The sequence below is a fragment of the Myxocyprinus asiaticus genome, chromosome 14 (genome assembly GCF_019703515.2).
Source record: "Myxocyprinus asiaticus isolate MX2 ecotype Aquarium Trade chromosome 14, UBuf_Myxa_2, whole genome shotgun sequence".
Taxonomy (NCBI): Eukaryota; Metazoa; Chordata; class Actinopteri; order Cypriniformes; family Catostomidae; genus Myxocyprinus; species Myxocyprinus asiaticus.
In genome coordinates this window covers 13,226,883-13,251,997 of record NC_059357.1, presented here as the reverse complement: position 1 = coordinate 13,251,997, position 25,115 = coordinate 13,226,883, and the positions used below count along the sequence as shown (strand labels likewise).

General features: G+C 39.2%; 1 protein-coding gene and 1 long non-coding RNA gene across 3 annotated transcripts in view; one reads left to right on the top strand and one right to left on the bottom strand.

The window, feature by feature from the left end:
- The window catches only part of LOC127451919 (C-type mannose receptor 2-like), a 51,318-nt gene extending 29,991 nt beyond the window's left edge, over window positions 1-21,327 (top strand). For both annotated transcript variants that reach the window (XM_051716981.1, XM_051716982.1), the window contains exons 10-29: window positions 3,524-3,639; window positions 3,757-3,905; window positions 4,610-4,827; window positions 5,281-5,423; window positions 6,070-6,157; window positions 7,513-7,642; window positions 7,722-7,754; window positions 7,920-8,083; window positions 8,219-8,387; window positions 8,889-9,031; window positions 9,232-9,346; window positions 9,463-9,620; window positions 9,780-9,888; window positions 12,445-12,683; window positions 12,776-12,941; window positions 14,116-14,265; window positions 14,369-14,488; window positions 14,603-14,782; window positions 17,107-17,133; window positions 17,282-21,327. In XM_051716981.1, coding sequence (XP_051572941.1) covers window positions 3,524-3,639; window positions 3,757-3,905; window positions 4,610-4,827; window positions 5,281-5,423; window positions 6,070-6,157; window positions 7,513-7,642; window positions 7,722-7,754; window positions 7,920-8,083; window positions 8,219-8,387; window positions 8,889-9,031; window positions 9,232-9,346; window positions 9,463-9,620; window positions 9,780-9,888; window positions 12,445-12,683; window positions 12,776-12,941; window positions 14,116-14,265; window positions 14,369-14,488; window positions 14,603-14,782; window positions 17,107-17,133; window positions 17,282-17,502 — 2,838 coding nt within the window. In that variant the 3' untranslated portion in view covers window positions 17,503-21,327. The remainder of the gene's footprint in view (window positions 1-3,523; window positions 3,640-3,756; window positions 3,906-4,609; window positions 4,828-5,280; window positions 5,424-6,069; window positions 6,158-7,512; window positions 7,643-7,721; window positions 7,755-7,919; window positions 8,084-8,218; window positions 8,388-8,888; window positions 9,032-9,231; window positions 9,347-9,462; window positions 9,621-9,779; window positions 9,889-12,444; window positions 12,684-12,775; window positions 12,942-14,115; window positions 14,266-14,368; window positions 14,489-14,602; window positions 14,783-17,106; window positions 17,134-17,281) is intronic.
- Window positions 17,857-23,778, bottom strand: LOC127451934 (uncharacterized). The gene is made up of 2 exons (XR_007899166.1): window positions 23,664-23,778; window positions 17,857-22,086 (listed from the first exon to the last, which is right to left on the bottom strand). It is a non-coding gene; the product is annotated as an uncharacterized LOC127451934 (long non-coding RNA).
- Between the last annotated feature and the right edge of the window lie 1,337 nt (window positions 23,779-25,115).

The following is a 25,115-nucleotide window of genomic DNA, read 5'->3' as shown; positions in this document are numbered from 1 at the left end:
TATGGATTACTTTTATGTGCTTTTTGGAGCTACAAAGTTTTGGTCACCATTCACTTGCATTGTATGGACTTACAGAGTTGAGATATTCTCCCAAAAAATTTTTTTGTGTTTTGCAGAAGAAAGAAAGTCATACACATCTGGGATCATGATGATGAGTAAATGAAAAGAAAATTTTCCTTTTTGGGTGAACTCCTTTAAGCTGGTTAAAAAGGGCTTGTTGGTTAAGAAATTTAAAGATGATGGGGGAATTAATAAAGAATGAACTGCACCTGGTAAATGCGGCAGTCATTTGCATGTGCTGTCTGCGCTGGTTTACAGTCCAGTTCTCTAAAGGAATTACGCAGATCAGGTAATAGCGCATACGAGCCCGCAAAATTGCTGCTGAACACAATTTGTACACACAATTCCGATCTTGCGGGCTGGTTCTGAGCGCTATATAGCGGAGGATGCAGCAGACACGACAATCTGACATGCTCAAAGGACATACTGGGTGTTTGCGCAGAAAGGAATGACAATGACTTAAAGCACAGTGCAATTTCAGTGCTAATTGCGCCTGCTTAAACTAGATTGCGGGTGGCTAGTGAATAAGATGTAAGTTTTTGCCCTAAAACACCACGCAAAAGTGCCACAACTGTTTAGTGAATTTGCCCTAAAGTGTGCAATTTCTGCACCACTAACAGCACCAAATGGAATGGCAAAAATATGACTGTTTTCAAACTCACCCCTTCAGTTGAGCCAGAAATTGACATGTCCGATTGCTCAAACAAACAGAGCAATGTTTTGAGAGTGCCACAGAGTCAACTTACAATGGCTTTTTTATATACCTGTAGTTGTCACTGCACATTCAACTGGAATATGAGAAAGTATTTCAACAATTAAAAATGACAACTCGCCTTTAAGCAAGCCAGTTGGGGTCAAACCACCATAACAGCCTCCAAAATACAACATACACTATATTGCCAAAAGTATTCGCTCATCTGCCTTTAGACGCATATGAATTTAAGTGACATCCCATTCTTAATCCATAGGGTTTAATGTGACGTCAGCCCACCCTTTGCAGCTATAACAGCTTCAACTCTTCTGGGAAGGCTTTCCACAAGGTTTAGGAGTGTGTTTATGGGAATTTTTGACCATTCTTCCAGAAGCGCATTTGTGAGGTCAGACACTGATGTTGGACGAGAAGGCCTGGCTCGCAGTCTTCGCTCTAATTCATCCCAAAGGTGCTGTATCGGGTTGAGGTCAGGACTCTGTGCAGGCCAGTCAAGTTCTTCCACACCAAACTCGCTCATCCATGTCTTTATGGACCTTGCTTTGTGCACTGGTGCGCAGTCATGTTGGAACAGGAAGGGGCCATCCCCAAACTGTTCCCACAAAGTTGGGAGCATGGAATTGTCCAAAATCTCTTGGTATGCTGAAGCATTCAGAGTTCCTTTCACTGGAACTAAGGGGCCAAGCCCAGCTCCTGAAAAACAACCCCACACCATAATCCCCCTCCACCAAACTTCACAGTTGGGACAATGCAGTCAGACAAGTACCGTTCTCCTGGCAACCACCAAACCCAGACTCGTCCATCAGATTGCCAGATGGAGAAGCGTGATTCGTCACTCCAGAGAACGCGTCTCCACTGCTCTAGAGTCCAGTGGCGGCGTGCTTTACACCACTGCATCTGACGCTTTGCATTGCACTTGGTGATGTATGGCTTGGATGCAGCTGCTCGGCCATGGAAACCCATTCCATGAAGCTCTCTACGCACTGTTCTTGAGCTAATCTGAAGGCCACATGAACTTTGGAGGTCTGTAGCGATTGACTCTGCAGAAAGTTGGCGACCTCTGCGCACTATGCGCCTCAGCATCCGCTGACCCCACTCTGTAATTTAATGTGGCCTACCACTTTGAGTTGCTGTCATTCCCAATCGCTTCCACTTTGTTATAATACCACTGACAGTTGACTGTGGAATATTTAGTAGCGAGGAAATTTCACGACTGGACTTGTTGCACAGGTGGCATCCTATCACAGTACCATGCTGGAATTCACTGAGCTCCTGAGAGCGGCCCATTCTTTCACAAATGTTTGTAGAAGCAGTCTGCATGCCTAGGTGCTTCATTTTATACACCTGTGGCCATGGAAGTGATTGGAACACCTGAATTCAATTATTTGGATGGGTGAGCGAATACTTCTGGCAATATAGTGTATACACTATATTGCCAAAAGTATTCACTCATCTGCCTTTAGATGCATATGAACTTAAGTGACATCCCATTCTTAATCCATAGGGTTTAATATGACGTCGGCCCACCCTTTGCAGCTATAACAGCTTCAACTCTTCTGGGAAGGCTTTCCACAAGGTTTAGGAGTGTGTTTATGGGAATTTTTGACCATTCTTCCAGAAGCGCATTTGTGAGGTCAGACACTGATGTTGGATGAGAAGGCCTGGCTCGCAGTCTTCGCTCTAATTCATCCCAAAGGTGCTCTATCGGGTTGAGGTCAGGACTCTGTGCAGGCCAGTCAAGTTCTTCCACACCAAACTCGCTCATCCATGTCTTTATGGACCTTGCTTTGTGCACTGGTGCGCAGTCATGTTGGAACAGGAAGGGATCATCCCCAAACTGTTCCCACAAAGTTGGGAGCATGGAATTGTCCAAAATCTCTTGGTATGCTGAAGCATTCAGAGTTCCTTTCACTGGAACCAAGGGGCCAAGCCCAGCTCCTGAAAAACAACCCCACACCATAATCCTCCCTCCACCAAACTTCACAGTTGGCACAATGCAGTCAGACAAGTACCGTTCTCCTGGCAACCACCAAACCCAGACTCGTCCATCAGATTGCCAGATGGAGAAGCGTGATTCGTCACTCCAGAGAACGCGTCTCCACTGCTCTAGAGTCCAGTGGTGGCATGCTTTACACCACTGCATCCGACACTTTGCATTGCACTTGGTGATGTATGGCTTGGATGCAGCTGCTCGGCCATGGAAACCCATTCCATGAAGCTCTCTATGCACTGTTCTTGAGCTAATCTGAAGGCCACATGAACTTTGGAGGTCTGTAGCGATTGACTCTGCGCACTATGTGCCTCAGCATCCGCTGACCCCGCTCTGTCATTTTACGTGGCCTACCACTTCGTGGCTGAGTTGCTGTCATTCCCAATCGCTTCCACTTTGTTATAATACCACTGACAGTTGACTGTGGAATATTTAGTAGCGAGGAAATTTCACGACTGGACTTGTTGCACAGGTGGCATCCTATCACAGTACCACGCTGGAATTCACTGAGCTCCTGAGAGCAGCCCATTCTTTCACAAATGTTTGTAGAAGCAGTCTGCATGCCTAGGTGCTTCATTTTATACACCTGTGGCCATGGAAGTGATTGGAACACCTGAATTCAATTATTTGGATGGGTGAGCGAATACTTTTGGCAATATAGTGTATCTTCGCAGGTTCTACCAATGCATTACTTCTCAAACAAGTCTAATAATGCATCATAATGCATGAAACTTCTCATTCTCTGTATGGTTAACCTTTTTCAGGGCTGGAGATTGCACAGTCCTAACTGTTTCAAGGTTGGGGAAGAATCATTAACCTTCAATGACGCCAAAGGAATGTGCGCTAGCAACAATGCCACACTTGTCATTATTAATAACAGGTACAGGACACAAGCCTTAGAACATGGACTGCTTGAATACTTCCTGAAATGGAGGTTCTTTCCCAAAATAAATGAATTGTGAAGTAATAAATGAAGTGCAAATGTGTGCGTGTCCAGATTTGAGCAGGCGTTTGTGAGCAGTCTGGTGTTTGGCCGTTCTGACGATCAGTTCTGGCTCGGCCTGTATAATGAGAACAGCACCGGCCCGTTTCACTGGATCACGGGAGAGGAACTTACATACACTAACTGGAACAGAGATGAGCCAGGTACAGAAACAGATTTGTTCAATGCTTAATATACAAACCTAAATTAATTTTGTTGTGCCTACTAGATGCAATAAAAGTGAAATGGACTGATCAGGATTTGAATCCTGGTCACTTGCACACATGAACCACCATAAAACATATATGATGTGCACTGCCTATCCACCAATGATGAAGTCAGTCACTGTAACACAGTATTAAAGATATTGCTACATTATATTTCTACATAATACCATTACACATTTGAAATAATAATGGCATATAATAAGATATTACCATATTTTTTATTTTGTAGAGTACTATATTAAGCTACATGGACAGATGTTGCTAAATTAAAAAAATAACACTCAAAAAAAAAAAATTTCAATTTGGTTTGGATCTCGATTTCTCTACCTCCAGTTTTGGCCAATGAAAATTATTCATAATCCCAACAGCAACTGATTAAGTAAACTTCCATTATTCTAATTTAAATGGATTGTACACAATTATATTAAGTTGTGGCAAAATATTCAAGAATTGTGTTGCATTAGCTCATTTTAATTGACTAAATTGAACAAGCATGAATTATTTTTTTTTGAGTCTCAACCATTCATATCTTTAAAGTTCTGAATTGTGTGTGTCTATGCGTTATTTCCTTTATCATTTGGTACTAAATCGTATAAAAGCTAATGATGGGCCTGCTGATGTCCCGTCCTCTGGTCTCGCAGCGCAGGTAAAGGGAGGCTGTGTGGTGATGGTGGCGGGTCAGGCTATGGGCCTGTGGGAGGTGAAGGACTGTGCCAGCGTCCGCTCCAAATACATTTGCAAACAGAACCTGGACTCCTCTTTCATCCCCAGCCCTCCTGTTCCTCAGCCTACACCCTCCCTGACGGGAGCTTGCCCTTCAGGATGGAAGAGCACTAACACACTCCGCCACTGCTACAAGGTATGTCTGTATTCACATGTCTGTTTCAAAAAACAAACCCTCATGTTGTTTCAAACCTGTATGACTTTCTATTTCTGTGTCAGGCAGAATGTTAGTCTCAGTCACCATTCACTTTCATAAAATGTTTCCCCTCCAGTACAATAAAAGTGAATTGTGACTAATACTGAGGCTGTCATTCTACCTATTATAGAGTAGGATGATGTGTTTGTGTGTGTGTTCCATGGAAGAACAAAAAGTCATATTGGTTTGGAATTAATTGTGTATATATATAAAACAATTAATTAATAAAAAAATAAAAAATATTTTATAATAATTATATATATATATATATATATATATATATATATATATATATATATATATATATATATAATTATTATAAATTTATTTATTTTATTTTTTTTTTCATTTTTCGGTGAACTATCCCTTTATCTCATTGCTGTGCTCTCGTAGGTCTTTCATGCAGGTGCTTTGGAGAAGAGGTTGACTTGGATTCAAGCTCACAAGTTCTGCCAGAAACATGGAGCTCAGCTCGCCAGCTTTAGCACGCCGGAGGAAGAGGCCTTTGTCTTCCAGATTCTCCACGAGGCCTTTGGGTAAGTATGTGTGATGTGTAAAGCTCCTTTCCCAGGCTACCCAGACCATTTATTGAAACTTGGAGGCAAAAACAGGCCATTCAGAAATCACAATGGTTATTATGTCACAACCATTAATGTGTGTCTACCCACATTTTCAAATAAACACTCATTTACATATAGAAGTATTAAAGATACAGTAGCAATTTAGGACTGTTTTTGATGTAAGAAACATTGACTAAGAAAATAAAAGTGGCCTATTTAATGCATGTGGTAGAGCATTGTTGTGGCTTTGACATTATATATTTGTTAGTTTGTTAAGTATTAATTAATTCGGCTAAATGGTTTTGGGTCTCTGAATCACCTTAGTATTTTAGGGGCCAATCAGGCCAGATGTGTTCTTGCACTAATAAGGCTAGATTGCAGCGCAATTTGAGAAGCTTTTTTAATTAGTTATTTCAAGTTATTTCAAACTTGTCAGGACATCTAAAAACCCAGCGCTTTTGTGTGAGACACACAAAAAAAAACCTGATACGAAGCACAACGGTCAAAAATGTCCATCTAGCCCCATGTTTACATAGAAAAATAATTGTGCAGACAAACGCAAAAACGTGTTAAGTATGAACAGCCCCTAACAGTGCAACCTTTTGATTGGCTGTGTATGCAGGGAGGCGGAGGATCACGAGCAGCACTGGCTATGGATAGGAATTTCCCGCCGGAATAGTGACAGTTGGACATGGAGTGATGGATCAGCCGTGAGTTGCTTAATTTGATGTTTAAGCACAGTATTTTAATGTACTAGAGGTCCATAAAAATAAAAAAGATAACTAACAAAAGGTACCATTGTATTCTTTGAAGTACCTTGCAGTACCATGTAAATATTATGGTATATGAATTTTGAAGTCATTCAGTACCATAGTACAGTACATATTAACCCTTAAACTCATACCTCGGGTCTTTAGTGGCCTGGGACCTCATTCCATCCCGTTACTCATCCATTTTTTGGAGTTGTGCCCACACCTCTGTAGTATTCCTCAACCCCTCTCTTATTAAGAGTATAACACACACACACACACACACACACACACACACACACACACACACACAAAGGCAAAATTGCAAAAAAATATTTTTTAGAATGGCTTGAGTACCAAAAGTGTATAGGGTCATTAGAGACACTAGATACTGTATGTAATAGTGTCGTTTTTTTCTTTTCTTTTTTTCACTTCAATAAATTATATTTTTATGATTATTTCATATTTATATAAGTTTACTATCACATGATATCTATTTCTTTTTTATTACAAGAGAACTGGGTATTATATTAATACAAATAAATACTAAATCACATTGATTTTCTGTGCAACAATGAATTAACAACAATGGGGAATTGTCAGTATCCCATATGCGTGAACACATACATATTATACATGCTTTTTCTTACTCAAGGTGGCGCTGTTGTTTCAGTGATTGACTTTGATTCACTTTTGACATTGCTATTTGATGAAGAACCAACTATAGCAAGTAAAACACATGAAGAGTATTATGTGACCGTTGTCATTTGGGTTTATGACTGAAATTATGTAAGTTGTGCATCTATTTAGACTTAATAAGTGCCTGAGAAAATCACATGTGTAGCTAATGTGCAGCTTTTGTGTAGATTGTGTTATGTGTAGCTGAATATGTGTTTGAAAGCCAGCTGCATCTCATGAAATTTCAGTGTGAAAGTAATGAATCCTGTTCTAGATTTGTTGCATTGTCTCTTTGCTGTATGAAAAATAAAACATCAAAATATATTAAAATGTTTTTTATTCTATTATTTTTTAATAGTCTTGAAAATATTTTGAAAATTGTATTTTATCTGGGCATTTTATAGATCCATTTGTGATAGATATACAGTGTATGTGCCGGGTCTCTTAAGACCCGAATATGTAAGAGTTTTTAGTGAAATGCCGATGCATTTAAGGGTTAAAGTACCATAATATTAACATCTGTTACCATCACTATACATGTATGGTATACTATTATAATCCTTATATAATAAAATAATCATAATAAAAAGTAATTTAATACTAACATAATCTCGATTTTTCTGTTTCTTTTCTTTCAGGTGACCTATCAGAACTTTGGCAGAGGGAATTATGGCTCTGCTGAGTGTGGAGCAGCTAACATGGCTGATACCAACTGGCTGGTGTCACATTGCGACTCTGAGCTTGACTGGATCTGCAAAATACCAAAAGGTAGCCACAAACATTAATGCCTGCACATTTTAAATGACCACTAAACAGCCCGTTAACTTTTATTTAATGTATGCTGCAGGAAAGGTGGAAGAGGAACCTGAGAGCCACGAAGGTGTGTCACAATGCATGTCTAAATTCTGACCTCTGGATAATACTTACAATTGCCTTTGAAAATGCTATCCTCCCTTTTTCACCTTTAGAAACATATAAGTCTGTAATATAGGTTATGGAAGCAGGTTAACGTGTGTGGTTAACAAATGATTTTAAATCTGTGTAGACACTGGTGTAGAGTGGGTTGACTTTGAGGAGGCTCAGTATAAAATGTTTGAGCACCGCTCCACATGGGACCAGGCTCAGAGGATCTGCTCCTGGTTCGACGCCTCCCTGGTCTCCATGCACTCTCCTAAAGAGAATCAGTTTTTGGTTGGCACTTTACGCAAGGTACACACACATTCATAGAAGACACACAACAGACACACATACTGTCTTTTAAGACTATGACACTGAATGTGCTCTGGCATACATGTAGCCATCAGGGCTTAACATTTTTGCATGTTTTTGTCTCACTGTATTAAGATGTCCCGCAAAGAAAACGATCTGTGGTGGGTGGGGCTACACACTTTTAAGAGTGATGGGCGATTTAGGTGGTCTGATCACTCGGTGCTCAACTATGTGTCCTGGGGACTCGGACAGCCTCGACCAATCAGCAAAGAGCCCAAATGTGTCCAAATCTCAGCCTCCAAAGGTTTGACAACTCTCACTCACCTTTACACACTCAAATAGAAATATGTCATTTTCAACTTGATTTGAGACGCAACGGATTTGACAGCACATTTTTAAGCTTAAAAGTGATATAAGATGTTTTAGGTCTTTCTTCTAGACTTAGGCACTGAATTAGACTCACCCCATACATTCAATAGATTCAAAACCCCACCTTCCAAAGACATGTCAGCAAACCCGAGCACATAAAAGGCAGAGAGACGGAGAGCATTCTCTGATTGGCTAAAAAAGTGCAGGCCACTCCTCCGACCAGAACCAGAAACAATGGCTTATGGCACCTTTAAGCACACTTCAAGCATGAAAAAATGCCGTTTCCATGTTTTCTAAATAAAAGGCAGTCTCAATGTTAAGGATATTTGAATATATAAAATTCTGAAATGTCTGTGTCAAGAAAATGTTGGGGAATAATATGTGGCCTGTTTAAAGTAGCTGATTCACATGCTGAGTTACTGTCATCCTCTTTCAGGTGAGTGGTCAGATCAGAGGTGTCACGCTGATCTTCCATACGTGTGTAAAAGGGTAAATGTGACCGGTACCATCCCTCCTACACCTTCTCCTCCTCTCACACCCGCTGGCTGCCCCCAGGGCTGGAGCCCTTTCCTACACAAGGTGAAAACATAAACTTAATATTAGCTTAAACCACTACAACTTTTTAGTTTTAGACTTAGCTGTGCTATCTATTTTTGTTTTTTAAAAACATAATGCTTTTAAAGAAATATAAGATTAAAAATTATTATAGTGACAGAATTATCATCATTCTCATATGTTCTGTCAGCATTCTGTTTTCTCATTCATTTTCATTCTCACAGTGTTACAAAGTGTTTGGAGAGGAGGTGTCGCGTCGTAGTACGTGGGAGGCAGCTTCTAAGATCTGTCTGACACAAAGAGCCACAATAGTGGCAGTGCCAAATCACATAGTGCAGGGTACAGCAAACTCAAACACACAGATGTATTAACATACATGTTTTGTGTTGTATTAACTTGTTTTATTTGAAACAGACTAACCTTTGAACTATATTTATTTATTTCTCTCTCCTCAGCATTCCTTGTAACTCTGCTACCCAATAGCAGTTTTCATATGTGGGTGGGGCTCACCTCAGATTCACTAGCTCAGTTCAGGTGGTTTGAACCTGGGTTGCTGAGCTACACTAACTGGGCCCCTGGAGAACCAGTGGACAACAGACATAATAAAAGCCCGGTACTAGTTTGCTTATCCATCCATCCATCCATCCAGTCATTAATTTCATATCACTTTTAAGACATTTTATGTGTCTGACTCCCCCACCCTTTCTTCCTCTCTCTCTTTCTCTTTATGGTCAACATGCATGTGTGTGTGTGTGTATGTGTGTGTCATTAGGGTAACTGCGTAGTGCTCCTCCATGGTAGTCCTCACCGGCGGATGGGCATGTGGGCATCTCGCAAATGTGATGCAGAGAAACATGGCTTCATCTGCATGAAGGACAAAGGTACAGGAACACCACAAATTCAATCACACAGACAGACACACACAAATATGCATCGCATAAAATTTCCTGGACTCTGTGCTTGACACACTTGACTGAATTTATGTATTCCATGTTTGTAAAAAAAATTTATCTAAAGGATTATGTTTAAATTCTTTGAAATTAGTTTTATAGACAAAAATAATTTGTGCACATTTATGAATTTGTTTACAAAACCAATATATATATATATATATTTTTTTTAAATGGATGAGTTGGACCAGACAGTGAGGCAAAGCAGCCAAAACTCCTTCAATACTGTTTAAAAAGCATCACAGGTGGATACTTCATGAAGTTGTTTGAGAGAATGCCCAGAGTGTGCAGAGCTGTAATCTAGGCAAAGCGTGGCTACTTTGTCAAGTCATTTTTATTTGTATAGCACCTTTCACAATACACATCGTTTTAAAGCTGCTTTACAAGAAAAGTGTGCTGTAATGTCTGTACTGTCTTAAATGTCTTAGAATCCTAATTGAGCTGTTTTATTAAAGAAACTTCATTAAAAATCATACCTTAAAAGAATATTCCGGGTTCAATACAAGTTAAGCTCAATCAACAGCACTTGTGGTATAATGTTGATTGCCACAAAAAATCATTTTGACTCGTCCCTCCTTTTCTATAAAAAAAAAGCAAAAATATGGGTTACAGTGAGGCACTTACAATGGAAGTGAATGGGGCCAATTTTTGGAGGATTTAAAGACAGAGATATGAAGTTTATAATTTTATAAAAGCACTAACATTAATTCTTCTGTTAAAACTCATGTTTTATTTGAGCTGTAAAGTTGTTTAAATCATCATTTTTAAAGTCGTTTTAGGATTATAGTGTTTGTTGACATTACCTAATCATGGCAACGAAGTTGTAAAATTGGCTATAACTTTACACAAAAAAGGTTAGTAAGTGATTTTATAACACTACAATCATGTGAACACATATATTGTTTATGTCTTGTGGCTCTACTTTTCAAACAGTGAGTATTTTAACGTTTATGGATTGGCCCCATTCACTTTCATTGTAAGTGCCTCACTGGAACACAGATTTTTGCTTTTTTGAAAGAAAAGAAAGGGCAAGTCAAAATAAGTTTTTGTGATAATCAGTATAATGCCACAAATGCTGTCGGTTGAGCTTAACTTGTATTGAACCCCTAATATTCCTTTAAAATTATTTGTCTTTAGGCCCCCATAATGCAAGCCAAAGGCGACCGTAGCAAGGAAACCAAAACTCCATAAGATGTTAGCTCACAGAAAGAAGAAGAAAAAAAACCCTAGGAGAAACAAGGCTCAGCTGGGGGAGCAAGTTCCCCTCTGGCTATACAGCATGAATATAATGCCAGTATCAGTTAACTATATGTAATATAAGTCATGTATTTACTATGTAAACTGAGTATATTTTTGGTGGGCAATGTTTGAAACTAAAGGATATTGATTGAAGTTTAAAATTAATGATTAAGTGTCTTTGAAGTCCATCTTGAATTGACTGTGGAAGTGCACATAGATGCACTGTCCTTTTTTATTTGGCATTCATTTATTGTCTATTTATTATTGTATATGTTCGTGTGTGTGTGTATATGTGTGTGTGTGTATATATATATATATATATATATATATATGTCTAAGAAAAGTGATTCAAGCAGTGGTCAGAGAAGTGTTACTTACTGTTCCATTGAATTGCAGTTGATAGCAGTTTATTCGTTGTGTAGTCCATCCTACGACCAAGAAGATGCAGGCAGTGGTCAGTGAGGTGCACCTTGCAGTCCTGCTGGAAGCTTGTGACAGTTAATTTTTGGTTAAGTCCATCCTAAGACCGAGGTGTAGGCTGTGAATTCCATTGTAGTAGAGTGTAGTGATGCAGACAGTGATCATCGAATCGTCCCTCGCTGCACTGCTGGCACAGGCTGCTGTTAGTAGTCATCGCTCAGCGACACAGCAGTGTGATTGGGACATTGGGATGGACCAAAGCTGGTATTGTTGGGCACTGCTAACCATGGGATATGTATCCAGAGGATGAGATGGGGAAAAAAATGAATAATATTAGCTTAGATGCCATTAATTTAATTTTGAATCAGAGTTATACAATATGAGAAGTGTTTCTGGTTCCGGCTTGCCTAACTAATGCAGCATAACTACAGGTTGAGGGATAAATAAGGTGAATGCCTGGCTGAAGAGAGAAGTCTTTAGTTTAGAACTGAGAGAGTGTGTGTCTGAGTCCCGAACAATGCTAGGAAGGTTATTTAATAGTTTAAGAGCCAAATAGGATAAGGATCTTGATTTTGATGGATAATGTAGGTACTATCAACAGGCTGGAACTTTGTAGAATCTAAAATATAAGATAGTTTTGATTTGTTCAACATTTTTGGTCACTACATGATTCCCATACATCAGTTTCTGTTTTCATGACTTTTAATGACTTTACTGTTATTGTAAAATGTGTAAAAAAAAAAAAAAAAAAAAATATATATATATATATATATATATAGAATGAGTGGGTATGTCCAAACTTTTGACTGGTAGTGTATGTGTTTGCAGACCCTGGCTTGCCCCCTGGTGGGGACCCACTTCCCCCAGCGTTAGATGGCCCATTAGAATTTGCTGGCATCCAGTACCGGATTCTTCAGAAGCGTCTTGATTGGCATTCAGCTTTGCAAGTGTGTGAATCTGTTAATGGAACGCTAGCTGCAGTACAGGACCCTCGACAGCACGCCTACCTCACCCTCCTCCTCAACACACTCCGCAAACCCGCTTGGATTGCACTACATAATGACGGGGTGAGTGACGTTGTGTGTATGTGTTGTATGTTTAAGCGATAATACTACCTTTGACATGTCCGAGCTTTAGCAAATGTTTGTTGTATTACTAGGGGCGGAGCTACACGTGGTTGGGCGAAGAGGAGATCACTTTTAGTGACTGGCGGGATGGAGAGCCCAATCATATGTATGGATGTGGTCACATGACCGTTGAGGGCCAGTGGTCTGTGGCAGCTTGTAATACAAAATTAAATGCAGCCATCTGTGAAGTTAATACAGGTAAAAAAATGTTATGGTATGTTCAGAATACATGGAATTTTGCAATTCCAGTGTGACGAATGAACCATAGGCAATTCATTTTAGCATTTCCTTCTCCATTCATTATTTGAATGGATTGCAAAATATTAAAGACACCATTAAAGGAAACATGACTTTTAGTCCAGATGTCTTTTAATCAAACATTATTATTACTATTTGCTAGCATTCCATTCCAGACACAGCCTTTGGCTGCATTCAGAATAACAAGCTACCATACTATTCTTACTATTCCTGCAGTATACAAGTATACAACATGCATACTGGGGTTAGTATTAGAATCCTCAGTATGCATGGATGACCACTAAGAGATGACTGTTTTGTTTCTGAAATGAATATTGGATGCCACTTGTGGAATTAAACTTGCACTTAATGAGGTCATGTGGCAAATGTAATAATGGCCAAGTTCGAAATAGCATACTTCAATATTACTCTTACACATATTGATATGGCAGAAGAAATAAATGTAGTATGGGTAGTATGCCATTCCAAACTCTGCTAATGTCTTGTGACAAAAATGAAGCATAATACTGCTTTAAATGTTTATCGCTACATAATGTGTACTGTTTCACATACATTTTGAAAAATAATAGGCCATATTCAGTAAATTATGTGAAGTATGCTGTATGCTAGCTTTCTATAGCTTGTTTGTCTGGTCTGTCTGATAGAGACTTGGTGGGCTTGTTTCTATAATAAAAGTTATTTGCACATGTAATACTTCTCAGTGGAAAGAGGAGGCGAGAAGCAGATTTCCTGGTTCAGGTAAATGTTTTTATTTTCCTCTTTGTGGCAGATACACACTCGCAGGGCTTTTCCGTTGTTCAATGAGTCAGTCTAAAAATACACAAACTACTTCACAAAACAAAACTCTCAACTTTACAATAAACTCTTCGCTCCACAATCGGGTCTCTGATGCCCAGGCTCTCTCTCTTCTACCTGCGGTGTGGCTCTATTTATGCCGCTCTCCCCGTGCTCACTGAAATTAGAGACAGGTGTTAGACATAATTTAACTCAGGTGTAAGCGCCCTTACCGCTTTCTCTCTCTCCGGAGAGATGCTTGACCACGCCCCCGCTGCCACAGCACACAAATGTGAAGGTCTATTGTAAAAGTCTTTTCCTATTTCTGTCTTTCTTACAGAGAGAACGATAGACCACAGGTGGGTGTATCCAGGTTTTTGCCCACAGGCTGTAGGTAATTGGTCCTGGATTCCTTTTAGAAATCACTGCTACTCATTTGTCCTGCACGAGCTGCAATTTAAACACGAGGCCATACGCACCTGTAGCAAAGGTAACATTCACACTAACACGTACTGAAAAACACAGAGAAAAAAACTGAGCACAGGAATATATTACACTAAAAAGAAACTTTATAATCTTATTTTATTTTTCAGTGGGAGCAAAGCTCTTGTCAATACTAGATGAAAACGAGAATGGTTTTGTGTGGGAACACATTCAGAGTTTTCAAGAACAGGCTCATGGCGCTTGGCTCGGAATGATCTTTAACTCCAAAGGCAAGAACTTTAACTAATAACACTTGTTTAATCTATTGATCATCAGTTTGGATCATTTATCTAGACCTGTGTGTGTGTGTGTGTGTGTGTGTGTGTGTGTGTGTGTGTGTACAGAAGGCAATCTGGAGTGGTCTGACAGTGAGGTGGTGGACTATAGTAACTGGGAGCAGCAGGACGCGAACCTGAGCATGCTCTCCGCCAACAGCTGCTTCTGGGTTCAGAGCAACACGGGCCTCTGGAGGCCTGGCTCCTGCAAAAATCGGACTCATGGTGTCATCTGTAAGCGGCCACGAGGTACAGGACATTACAATAAAAATTTACACATCTTTAAGAAAGAGTGTATAAAGTTTATTTTCACCAAGTTCCTGATCAATTCAGTACAAACTGGCCCGTTTCATTTCAATGGAATTAAACAAGAATTATGACAAGAAATGTGCTTAAAAGACTTGACTTACATTTAGGCTTGGGATCGATGCCGATCGATTCCGATCTATAATCGGAGGATTTTCCCGATGATTATCGATATACACTGGCGGCCAAAAGTTTGGAATAATGTACAGATTTAGCTGTTTTTAAATTTTAATTCACCAAAGTGGCATTCAACTGATCACAAAGTATAGGCAGGACATTACTGATGTAAAAAACAGCTATTTGAAAAAGTCATTTTTGATCAAATCTAGACAGGCCCCATTTCCAGCAGCCATCACTCCAACACCTTATCCTTGAGTAATCTTGCTAAATTGCTAATTTGTTACTAGAAAATCACTTGTCATTGTATTAAACACTGCTGAAAGCTATTTGGTTCGTTAAATGAAGCTTAACATTGTCTTTGTTTTTGAGTTGTCACAGTATGCAATAGACTGGCATGTCTATTGGTCAATATTAGGTCAAAAATGGCAAAAAAAAAAAAAAAAAAAAATACTGCTTTCTCTAGAAACTCATCAGTCAATTATTGTTTTGAGGAATGAAGGCTATACAATGCTTGAAATCGAAATGAAGATTTCATACAAAGGTGTACACTACAGACTTCAAAGACAAAGGACAACTGGGTCTAACAAGGACAGAAAGAGATGTGGAAGGCCAGATGTACAACTAAACAAGAGGATAAGTACATCAGTCTCTAGTTTGAGAAATAGACGCCTCACATGTACTCATCTGACAGCTTCGTTGAATTCTACCTGCTCAACACCAATTTCATGTACAGCAGTAAAGAGAAGACTCGGGTGCAGGCCTTATGGGAAGAATTGCAAAGAAAAAGCCACTTTTGAAACAGAAAATCAAAAAGAAAAGGTTAGAGTGGGCAAAAAAACAGACTTTGGACAACAGATAATTGGAAAAGAGTGTTATGGATCTTAACCACATTGAGCTTTTGTGGAATCAGCTAGACTGTAAGGTGCATGAGAAGTGCCCTACAAGACAGCCACATCTATGGCAAGTGCTACAGGAAGCGTGGGGTGAAATGTCACCTGAGTTTCTGGCCAAACTGACAGCTAGAATGCCAAGAATCTGCAAAGCTGTCATTGCTGCACGTGGAGGATTTTTTGATAAGTACTCTTTGATGTAGTTTAAGAATTTCTGAATATTTGTTACAAATTGTAATAGTAATTTTTCACGTTATTAATGTCCTGACTATACATTGTGATCAACTGAATGCAACTTTGGTGAATAAAAGTGGCAATTTCTTTCTATAAGTGCAAAATCTGTACATTATTCCAAACTTTTGGCCGCCAGTGTATATCAGGATTTTTTCAGTTATAAATGGGGCTGCTTGTTGCACAGTAGTCTTTGTCTTTTCAAACATATTTCTCAACACAACTTTGGTAAACTGTGAGTGGCAGGGTAAATTAAAGGGGGTCACACATCGGACGTGTCTGGCGGACGACATGCCAGTTCTAAAATTATTTTCTATAAAGCTGTGTACGCACACCACAGGCTCATCGCCTTTCGAAGCTGCTCAGAAATCTGCAGCGCCAAAGTGTGTAACTCGATAGTTTTCCATAAAATTGGACACAAATCATTATCAAAGAACAAAGATTATTTACTCTAGCCATCAGTGGATGATATATTGTGCATATGCATCTTTCATGTAGCCTACACAATGTATTTTCAGTTACAAGTATGTCTTTTTGTGGTGTGAAAACTTGAATAAAACCTCTTCATGGCTACAATTTCTAATCATTCAGTCTGTGCAGTTAAACCAGTTTCATACACTAACCTGCAAACTCACCAATGTCACTTTCATTCTTGAAGTACAAAAACCTTTGTAGCTTTTGTGTGTATGCATCCTGTGCAGGGAACTCTAAAATACCCGTCTTGTGTTATGATACCAGTGCCTTGCGACCTGCTTCAGTAAATGTTATATCACCCCCTTGTGGTCTCCCAACACTATTATGCCAGACATTAAACAAAACCCAACTGAGTGAATAGGAAAGCACACAAATTAGGCTTCTAATTTAAATGTTGGCTAATGTTAATATATCTATGCCTCAAAAATATATTGATAAAATAACGTGTCAATCAATATGACCCCTTTTAAAAAAGAAATACTGTAGTACTAATACATTCATTCAAATTTTGCTTCAGATTTGCTTTTTTGTTTCATTTCTCCTTTTCAATAGGACCCTCAGCAGATCCTGTAGTCCACTGTAAGTTCTAGTCATATATTTACACCTCATATACAGTATGTACTGGTACCTAATCATGTTTACAATGTAAAAAAAAAAATACAAAATTGGATACTGCTTAATTTGAATATTACTAAATGACTAAATTGTCTCTTTTTTTTCTCTCCAGCTGAGGCCAACCATATCCATGTATTAATTCAGGTCCTGGTTGCAGCGCTGCTTCTTATTGCTCTGGTGGTGGGCGGGATTTATCTGTATCGCAGGCGGAGCTTTGGCTCTACAGGTTCCTTTGAGAGTGCTCGGTATAGCCGCACTAACTCAGCACCCTCAGAAGAAATGGAAAAAAACATTCTTGTTTCGGACATGGAGTTAAACGAACAGGGAGAATAATGCCGGATGTGTTCAAACTGATTCGGAATATCTAAGAAAACAAATCTGCTAAGACAGCAACTGACTGAGAGAATTTACATTTAAGGAAAAGATTTTGTGTTTTTTAGAGACATTGAGAGAGCCGTGTAGTGCGCAGCAGAGGACCAATCAGAATAAACAGAAGCAAACTCTTTTATCTGAAAGTACATCCATTCAGTATGGGCAGATCACATCCCATCTAAGCCTTTGTCAACCAATCAAATGCCACCATCTCAGAGGGGCTGTTTGGGTTGGGTAATTATGTGGTTATGGAAATGCAGTTTGTAATCATATGTTTTCAAGTTCTTAATGACATACTATAGTTATGCTTTAGAGCCAAAAGGGAACCCCCCCCCCCCCAAAAAAAAATCACATTGACTTGAACTTCGAGAGATCAGAGCACACAATCACACACACATACAAATGCACACATATTTAGCTGTCTAAATGGGGACATGCAATATACATCAATTGTTTATAGATAAATCTAATTTTGATCTAATCTAACTATAGACTAACCCTAACCCACACCCAAATTTTTTAAACTGAAAAAGAGGTTTTTGCTTTATGAATCGATTTTCCAAATGAGGACGTCCCCAAATGTCTCCAAAGGGAAGTTTTGCAGGACAATTTTGTCCCCAAACTAGAGCTAAGTACAAACACACAAACACATACACTGATGAGCCAAAACATTATGACCACATAATATGCTTTTGGTCCTCCACGTGCCACCTAAACAGCAACAACCCGCCGAGGCATGGACTCTACCACACCCCTGAAGGTGTCCTGTGGTATCTGGCACCAAGACATTAGCAGCAGATCCTTCAAGTTCTATAAGTTTTGAGGTGGAGCCGCTGTGGATCGGACTTGTTGATCCAGAACATCCTACAGATGCTCAATTGGATTGCGATCTGGGGAATTTGGAGGCCGCAGCAACACCTTGAACCCTTCATCATGTTCCTCAAACCATTCCCGAACAATGTGTGTAGTGTGGCAGGGCACATTATCCTGCTGAAAGAAGCCACTGTCATCAGGGAATACCATTGCCATAAAGGGGAGTAGCTGGTCTGCAACGATGTTTAGGTAGGTGGCACATGTCAAATTGACGTCCACATGAATGGCCAGACCCAGGGATTACCAGCAGAATATTGGCCAGAGCATCACATTCCCTCCACCTGCTTGTCGTCTTCCCACAGTGCATCATGGTGCCATCACTTCCTCAGGTAAACGGCGCACATGTACATGGCCATCCATGTGATGTAAAAGAAAATGGGACTCATCGGACCAGGCGACCTTCTTCCACTGTTTCAAGGTCCAGATCCGACGTGCACGTGCCCATTGTAGGCGCTTTCGACGGTGGACAGGGGTCATCATGGGCACTCTGACCGGTCTGCGGCTGCACAGCCCCATACGCAGCAGGGTGCAATGCACTGTGTGTTGTGCTACATTCCTCCAGTAATCATCATTAAAATTTTCTGTGACTTGTGCCACAGTAGACCTTCTGTCGGTTCAGACCAGACAGCATAGCCTTCATTGCCTTCGTGCATCGATGAGCCTTGGGCGCCCAACACCCTGTCACCGGTTTGTCATTCCTCGGACCACTGTAAGTAGGTACTCACCACTGCTGACCTGGAGCACCCCACAAGCCTTGCCATTTCAAAGATGCTCTGACCCAGTCGTCTGGCCATATCAATTTGGCCCTTATCAAAGTCGCTGAGGTCTTTACTCCTGCCCATTTCTCCTGCATTCAACACGTTGACTACGAGAACTGATTGTTCACTTAGGATCTAATCTACCCAGACCTTGACAAGTGGCCTTGTTAGGAGATGATCAACGTTATTCACTTCACCTGTGAGTGGTCATAATGTTTTGGCTCATGAGTGTACACACTCCATAAGCACATACTTTCAACCAAAAGGTAATGCCACAACAGTATTTTTGTTTCAGACTGTGACTTTTTACGTTATTTTTTGTGACGCATTTTCTTTGCTTTTTAAAATTTGTGCAGCTAATGTGCAACATTCTCTGGGTCAGAATCCAGGTCCCTCACAAAGCTGTCTGAAAATGATAATGACAGTAATTACAGATCAAATGAAACTACGGCCTGTTTGAAGTTTAGTGGTGCAGAACGGAGGAAAAAAAAGAAAAAAAAAAAGCTTAGGACAGAAATAGATAGATGAAAGTGCATAAGAGTGAGCCTGTTAAAAGCACCACAGTATCTCTCTCTAATCACATGGTGAACGCAGGGCTACCCAGTGGGAAGGCTGACCTCACTGTAACTGTTTGGTTGATCGCAGCCATAATGATGAGCTCAAATATAATCTGCACCAAGTAATTCATCCGTGTGTCTTTCCATTTTCTCCTCTATATTGTTCTACCATATCTTTCTCTTATTCTTTTCAGTTCTTAACTTTCACTTTTTTTCTTGCCCTTCTTTTTTTCCTTTCAACTCTTGGAAAGGCCTTGGGTTGAAACGGTGCCGTGGCCAGCTGTGGAATGTCGAGTCAGCGAGTGGAAGGTCTGGAACCAATCAGAACTCAGGAGCAAAGAGGGCAAGGCAAGAGAGAGAGACAGAGAAAAAAGATGTGTGAGAGAGAAAGAATGGTAAAGGGATTGCATGGAGGTTTGAAAAGAGGGGAGAAGATGGAGAGAAGGACAGTAAGAGGTGGGGCTTGGAAGAAAAAGTGATTTTAGCTGAGCAGGAGTTACGGGAAGTGCTGGTGACTGAAAGGGGAATTACTTTACTGCTCCTTGCTGGATATTTGCACAAATAACATTTCTAAGAGAATTTTCTACTTGAAATCAAGTCCAAAAATTCCAAATGTGTCCAGAATGATCATATATTGGTCACAATGGTCTAAAAGGCAAGGACCCTCCTGGGGTCCTTTTAGGAACAATATACACTCTCTGCATTTGGAAGGCCATTAGACTTAAATTACAATATACATTTACATTTTCTGAAGAAAATTTCAATGTAAACCTATTGTGCTTGTTTCATCATTGTAAGTCAAATCACTTAGAAAAGTACTAGCACAAATCTCTGCAACAAGCCACATTTGATTATGAGCAATAAAAATAGTTATGCTTGCATCAGAAAACTTCACAAATAATGATGCTTGCCTCAGCAAGCACCGCTTATATGAATCAGTAACCAGAGCTTCCATATATCAATGCTGACTTTACTCATATCCGCTGCAAGATTTTGTTAATTTGAGGGCAGATGTGGCACCAATTCTGCACTTATAGGCTGTTCTTTACACTTTAAAATTTTTGCTCACTTTTGAAACATCATTTTGCTTAGCACTGCAGTTATAAATATAAAAATAGATTTGTATGAAAATTACCTTTAATATCAATGTAAGACAGTGTAGACATGACAGTGCTGTTAATCTGAGCTAGCATACTTAATTCACATGTGCCAAAGGTATGTCACACATGACCTGAAATTGCAGTACATCACACTGAGCTCAGACAGCTGTTTCATCACACTAGACTATTATATGACTAAATGACCAGACAAGGAATTTGATGTCATTCACTGCAATCATGGTATTGCAAACAGTCGTGTTATGCAGAAATCATTCAAACGTTTTTTTGTTTGTTTGTTTCATTGGTTCAGATTGAATTAGCCCTGAACACTAAATAAACAGGTTATGGGAAACACTTTTTGTTTGACTGAAAGAAAGAAAATGAATCATATTCAGTCCCTGTGAAGACAATGAAAAATTTTCATTTTTATATTTGTTTTAAATATTTTGTTTTATGAATTTGTTTAAAAAATGAATAAAGAATATGTTTGCTATGTGACTGCTGGAAATATGTGTCATCACAGTAATCAGAGTTTTTATTTTACCATACAAAAGTGACAAATGAAATAATACTTTTGATTTAAAGATAATTTGGAGCTGGAGTAAAAAAAAAGGTATGCTATTTACACCCCAGTGCAAATAGTGGCAAATATTATTTGCACCCCAACACTTGTACAAATAATGGTACATACTACAGTATTTGTACCCCGGTGCAAATAGTGGCAGATACTATTTGCACCCTTAATTAAATACTAAAATACAGTATAGGGACATCACTGCAGCGTGTTTATTTAGAGTCCCACAGACGCACTAAACCAACCCCTAAACCTAACCTTAACCTTCCTTTACAAAAACTAACCATGGTTTATCTACAGTAACCATAGTATCACCATGGTATTTTGTAGTAAAATCATAGTAACCACAAAATTAAACATGGTTACTGTTGTTAATTGCATAAAATCTATGGTTTCAGCCAAAAAAAGGGAAAATTTTATATTAATTTGTATGTATTAGTAGTATTAAAGAAATTATTAAGAGAGAAGACAGGAAACAGCATGGAAAAAAGAGAGCGACAAGCGTGGAATGAACCCGGGTCGAAAAGGCAAAGGTCTTACCAGCATTCCACCCCATGCCACTGAAGCAACACTTACTGTATAATGCAGTTCTTTGTGTAAATATTTTTCTAATAGACGATTGGGGTGCAAATAGCCGCGATGTGTGGCAGGTGTTATTTACACCTGGGTGCAAATAGTCACTCCTGGAGAAAAAAAAAAAAAAAAAAATCCTAATGAATTAGTCACATGTCTTGTTAATTTTCTGGATGTGTTTGATTATGTCCCACCCTCCATGTAGAATGAGACACAGTACTGACTTGTTCGTCACAGACTGGATGCATTACAGTTATAATAGGCTGATAATGCACATAAGGTGGATCAGGGTCGGAGTGGGATTCATATTCAGCCCGGGATGTCATGTCTAAGTCAGCCCACACCCAAAAGGGGGGTTGGAGGTGAAGATGATAACAATAAAACAAGATCACAGCAAAAATATGCAATATATGCAATTACTTGAAAATTATTTAAGCTCTCCATGTCATTATACCACATACAGCATTCACTAAGATTTTCACTTTGTCATAAGACTTCATTGTATGTGTTGTAAAAATAAGTGAATGTTAAAGGGATATTTGATCATTTGCTCAACCTCATGCCATCCCAGATGTGTATGACTTTCTTCTGCAGAACATGAATGAAGATGTTTAGAAGAATATCTCAGCTCTGTTGGTCCATTCAATGCAAGTAAATGAGAAGCAGTGAGAAACAGATCAATAATTAAGCTATTTTTTACTATAAATCTCCACTTTCACTTTCATAAGCGCTCTTCTCTCGTAAGAGTTCTTCTGTTTTTGGTGATTTACATAAGCATATCGCCCCTTACTGGGCAGGGAGGAGAATTTATAGTATAAAAAAAAAAAACTTAAATATTGACCTGTTTCATACCCACACCTATCATATCGCTTCTGAAGACATAGATTAAACCACTGGAGTTGTATGAATTACTTTTATGCTGCATTTATGTGATTTTTATACCTTCTGAGTTCTGATCACCATTCACTTGCATTGAAAGGACCAATAGAACTGAGAAATTCTTCTAAAAAGCTTAATTTGTGTTCAGCAGAAGAAAGAAAGTCATACACATCTGGGATGGCATGAGGGTGAGTAAATGATGAGAGAAATTTCATTTTTGAGTAAACTAAGTTTATTTTAAAGACTATCTTGGCACATAATAACACTGTAGAACTGTAAATGTTTATAACTCTTTCAAGATGTACAGGCTCACACTTTAAATGGTCAGTGCTTTGTATTTTAGATAATTAAAATAGCAACAGATCCAGTGAAACAATGAAGGTTGAGTGATTGTTTTTACATTTTTACATGCCATTCAAAAACGTGCCATTTTACAACGATAAGAGTGAAATAAAAGACCAAAAATAACACATTTGTACTTTTCTTTTACTTGGATTGTAAATGTTCAGGACAAAGGCAAAATGGTTACTGTCTCTTTAAGAGGGTTTTATCGCATTATACAACACTTAAGGCACTTTGTGCAGTTTGTTTCATTAATTTTAATCTTTTGAGAGCTGTAAAGTCCTATTATTTTTGTACCGTGTCGTGCTGTTGCATCTGTATTCATTTACTTTAAGTATTCTGTTATTTTGTGACAAAAAATAATTTTGCTATTATCATTCTGCACTGCTAGGGAAGAGGATTTCAGAGATTAATTGCTTGAGATTGTGAGACTGCAGTCAGTATTAAACTTGTGATGATCTTGTACCTGAAGCACGTTCATCCATTCAGCTATTAGTAGTCTATCCGTTCTCGATGGATCTTCCGTGATCCTTCCCGCGCTGTCAAGTGAAGCGGGGCAACATCAGTTTCGTCTCTCACAGGATACTCTCTCATTTGTTTGGGTGTGAGATGATGAAATACAGACTGCGTCCGCTATAATACGGAACGCAATTCTGATCCTTTAAATACCGGATGTTACGGACTGTTGGCAATTGTTATGCGACATATGATGAAAGTTTGTCTATCAACATGCGGACCTAACCGGCCCAATTTTTAACCGGCCCAGCGGGAATTCTCCCGATCTTCCCGATTGCCGCTCCGGCCCTGAGGTGGATGAATGAATGAATGAATGAATGAATGAATGCAGTGTTGGGCAGTAGCGTCGCTACAGTACAAATATTGAAGCTATTAGTGGAATCGTTATCGGCTTTTCAGCCTTTCAGGTTTCGTTTGTGAACGACTCAGTATTGTTTAAACGAATCAGTCGAATCAATGATTCAATGACTCCCTTATTTCACAAATGGTTATTAACCGCACAAGTGAAAGAATCTGAACGACTCTCTTTGGAGAACGGATTCAAAAGACTCGAGTAAGTGGGATGAATCAAAAACCTACCTTGACAGGCTCGCGCCCGTTGAATACCCCTGAACTACATATTAGCGACATAGTAACGTTGCTAGTTTTTAATGTAAGGTTTTAGTAACGAAACTAATTTATCGATTAAGTAGCGGGGAAACGTTTACAATCGCCACAACGCTGCATATTCAACTGGATAATAATATTTTTTTTAGCAATAAAGTCGTGTATGATGTATTTCCTCTCGGCTATTAGAAAAGCAACACTTCGTGAATGAATCATTCTTTTGAATCGGTTCTTTTCAATGAATCGCTCAGTTAATGGACTGCATCGTTTGGAGAAGTAACTGTATACGTACAAAGAGCGCTGGATGAAGTGAATATTTACCAACAATCAATTGAAACAAAGGCTGCCAAAGTGTCATATCGTCCGCTAGCGATGAAGGTAGTCTTTATAAAGTTCAACACCTGTATGTGCCGCTTTTGAACGACTCTGTATGCCAGGTAAAGACATTTTCCACACTAGAGAGTGTCAGATCAAACAATACACGAAAACACTTACAAAACTTACACCGTACCAAAAAGTACTAAGGAATTACCATGTTTTTGGACATATATCTAAGTTCCATATTCTTTGAAGTATCTTGGAGTACCATGAATGTGGAAATAGCTACTGCCACTTTTCTAAAGCCGATTCTGAGAAACTTTAACAGCATCTGGCAATAGTTGTAGTCCTACTTCATTTGGAGATGCTGTTTGTTTACCAATAAACACGTATTAGAGCTGACTAAATTTAAAATCTCATATTTACAAAAATATGAAGTAGCTCAGGCTAAGTGTAGCAAGCTACTTTATCCATGTAT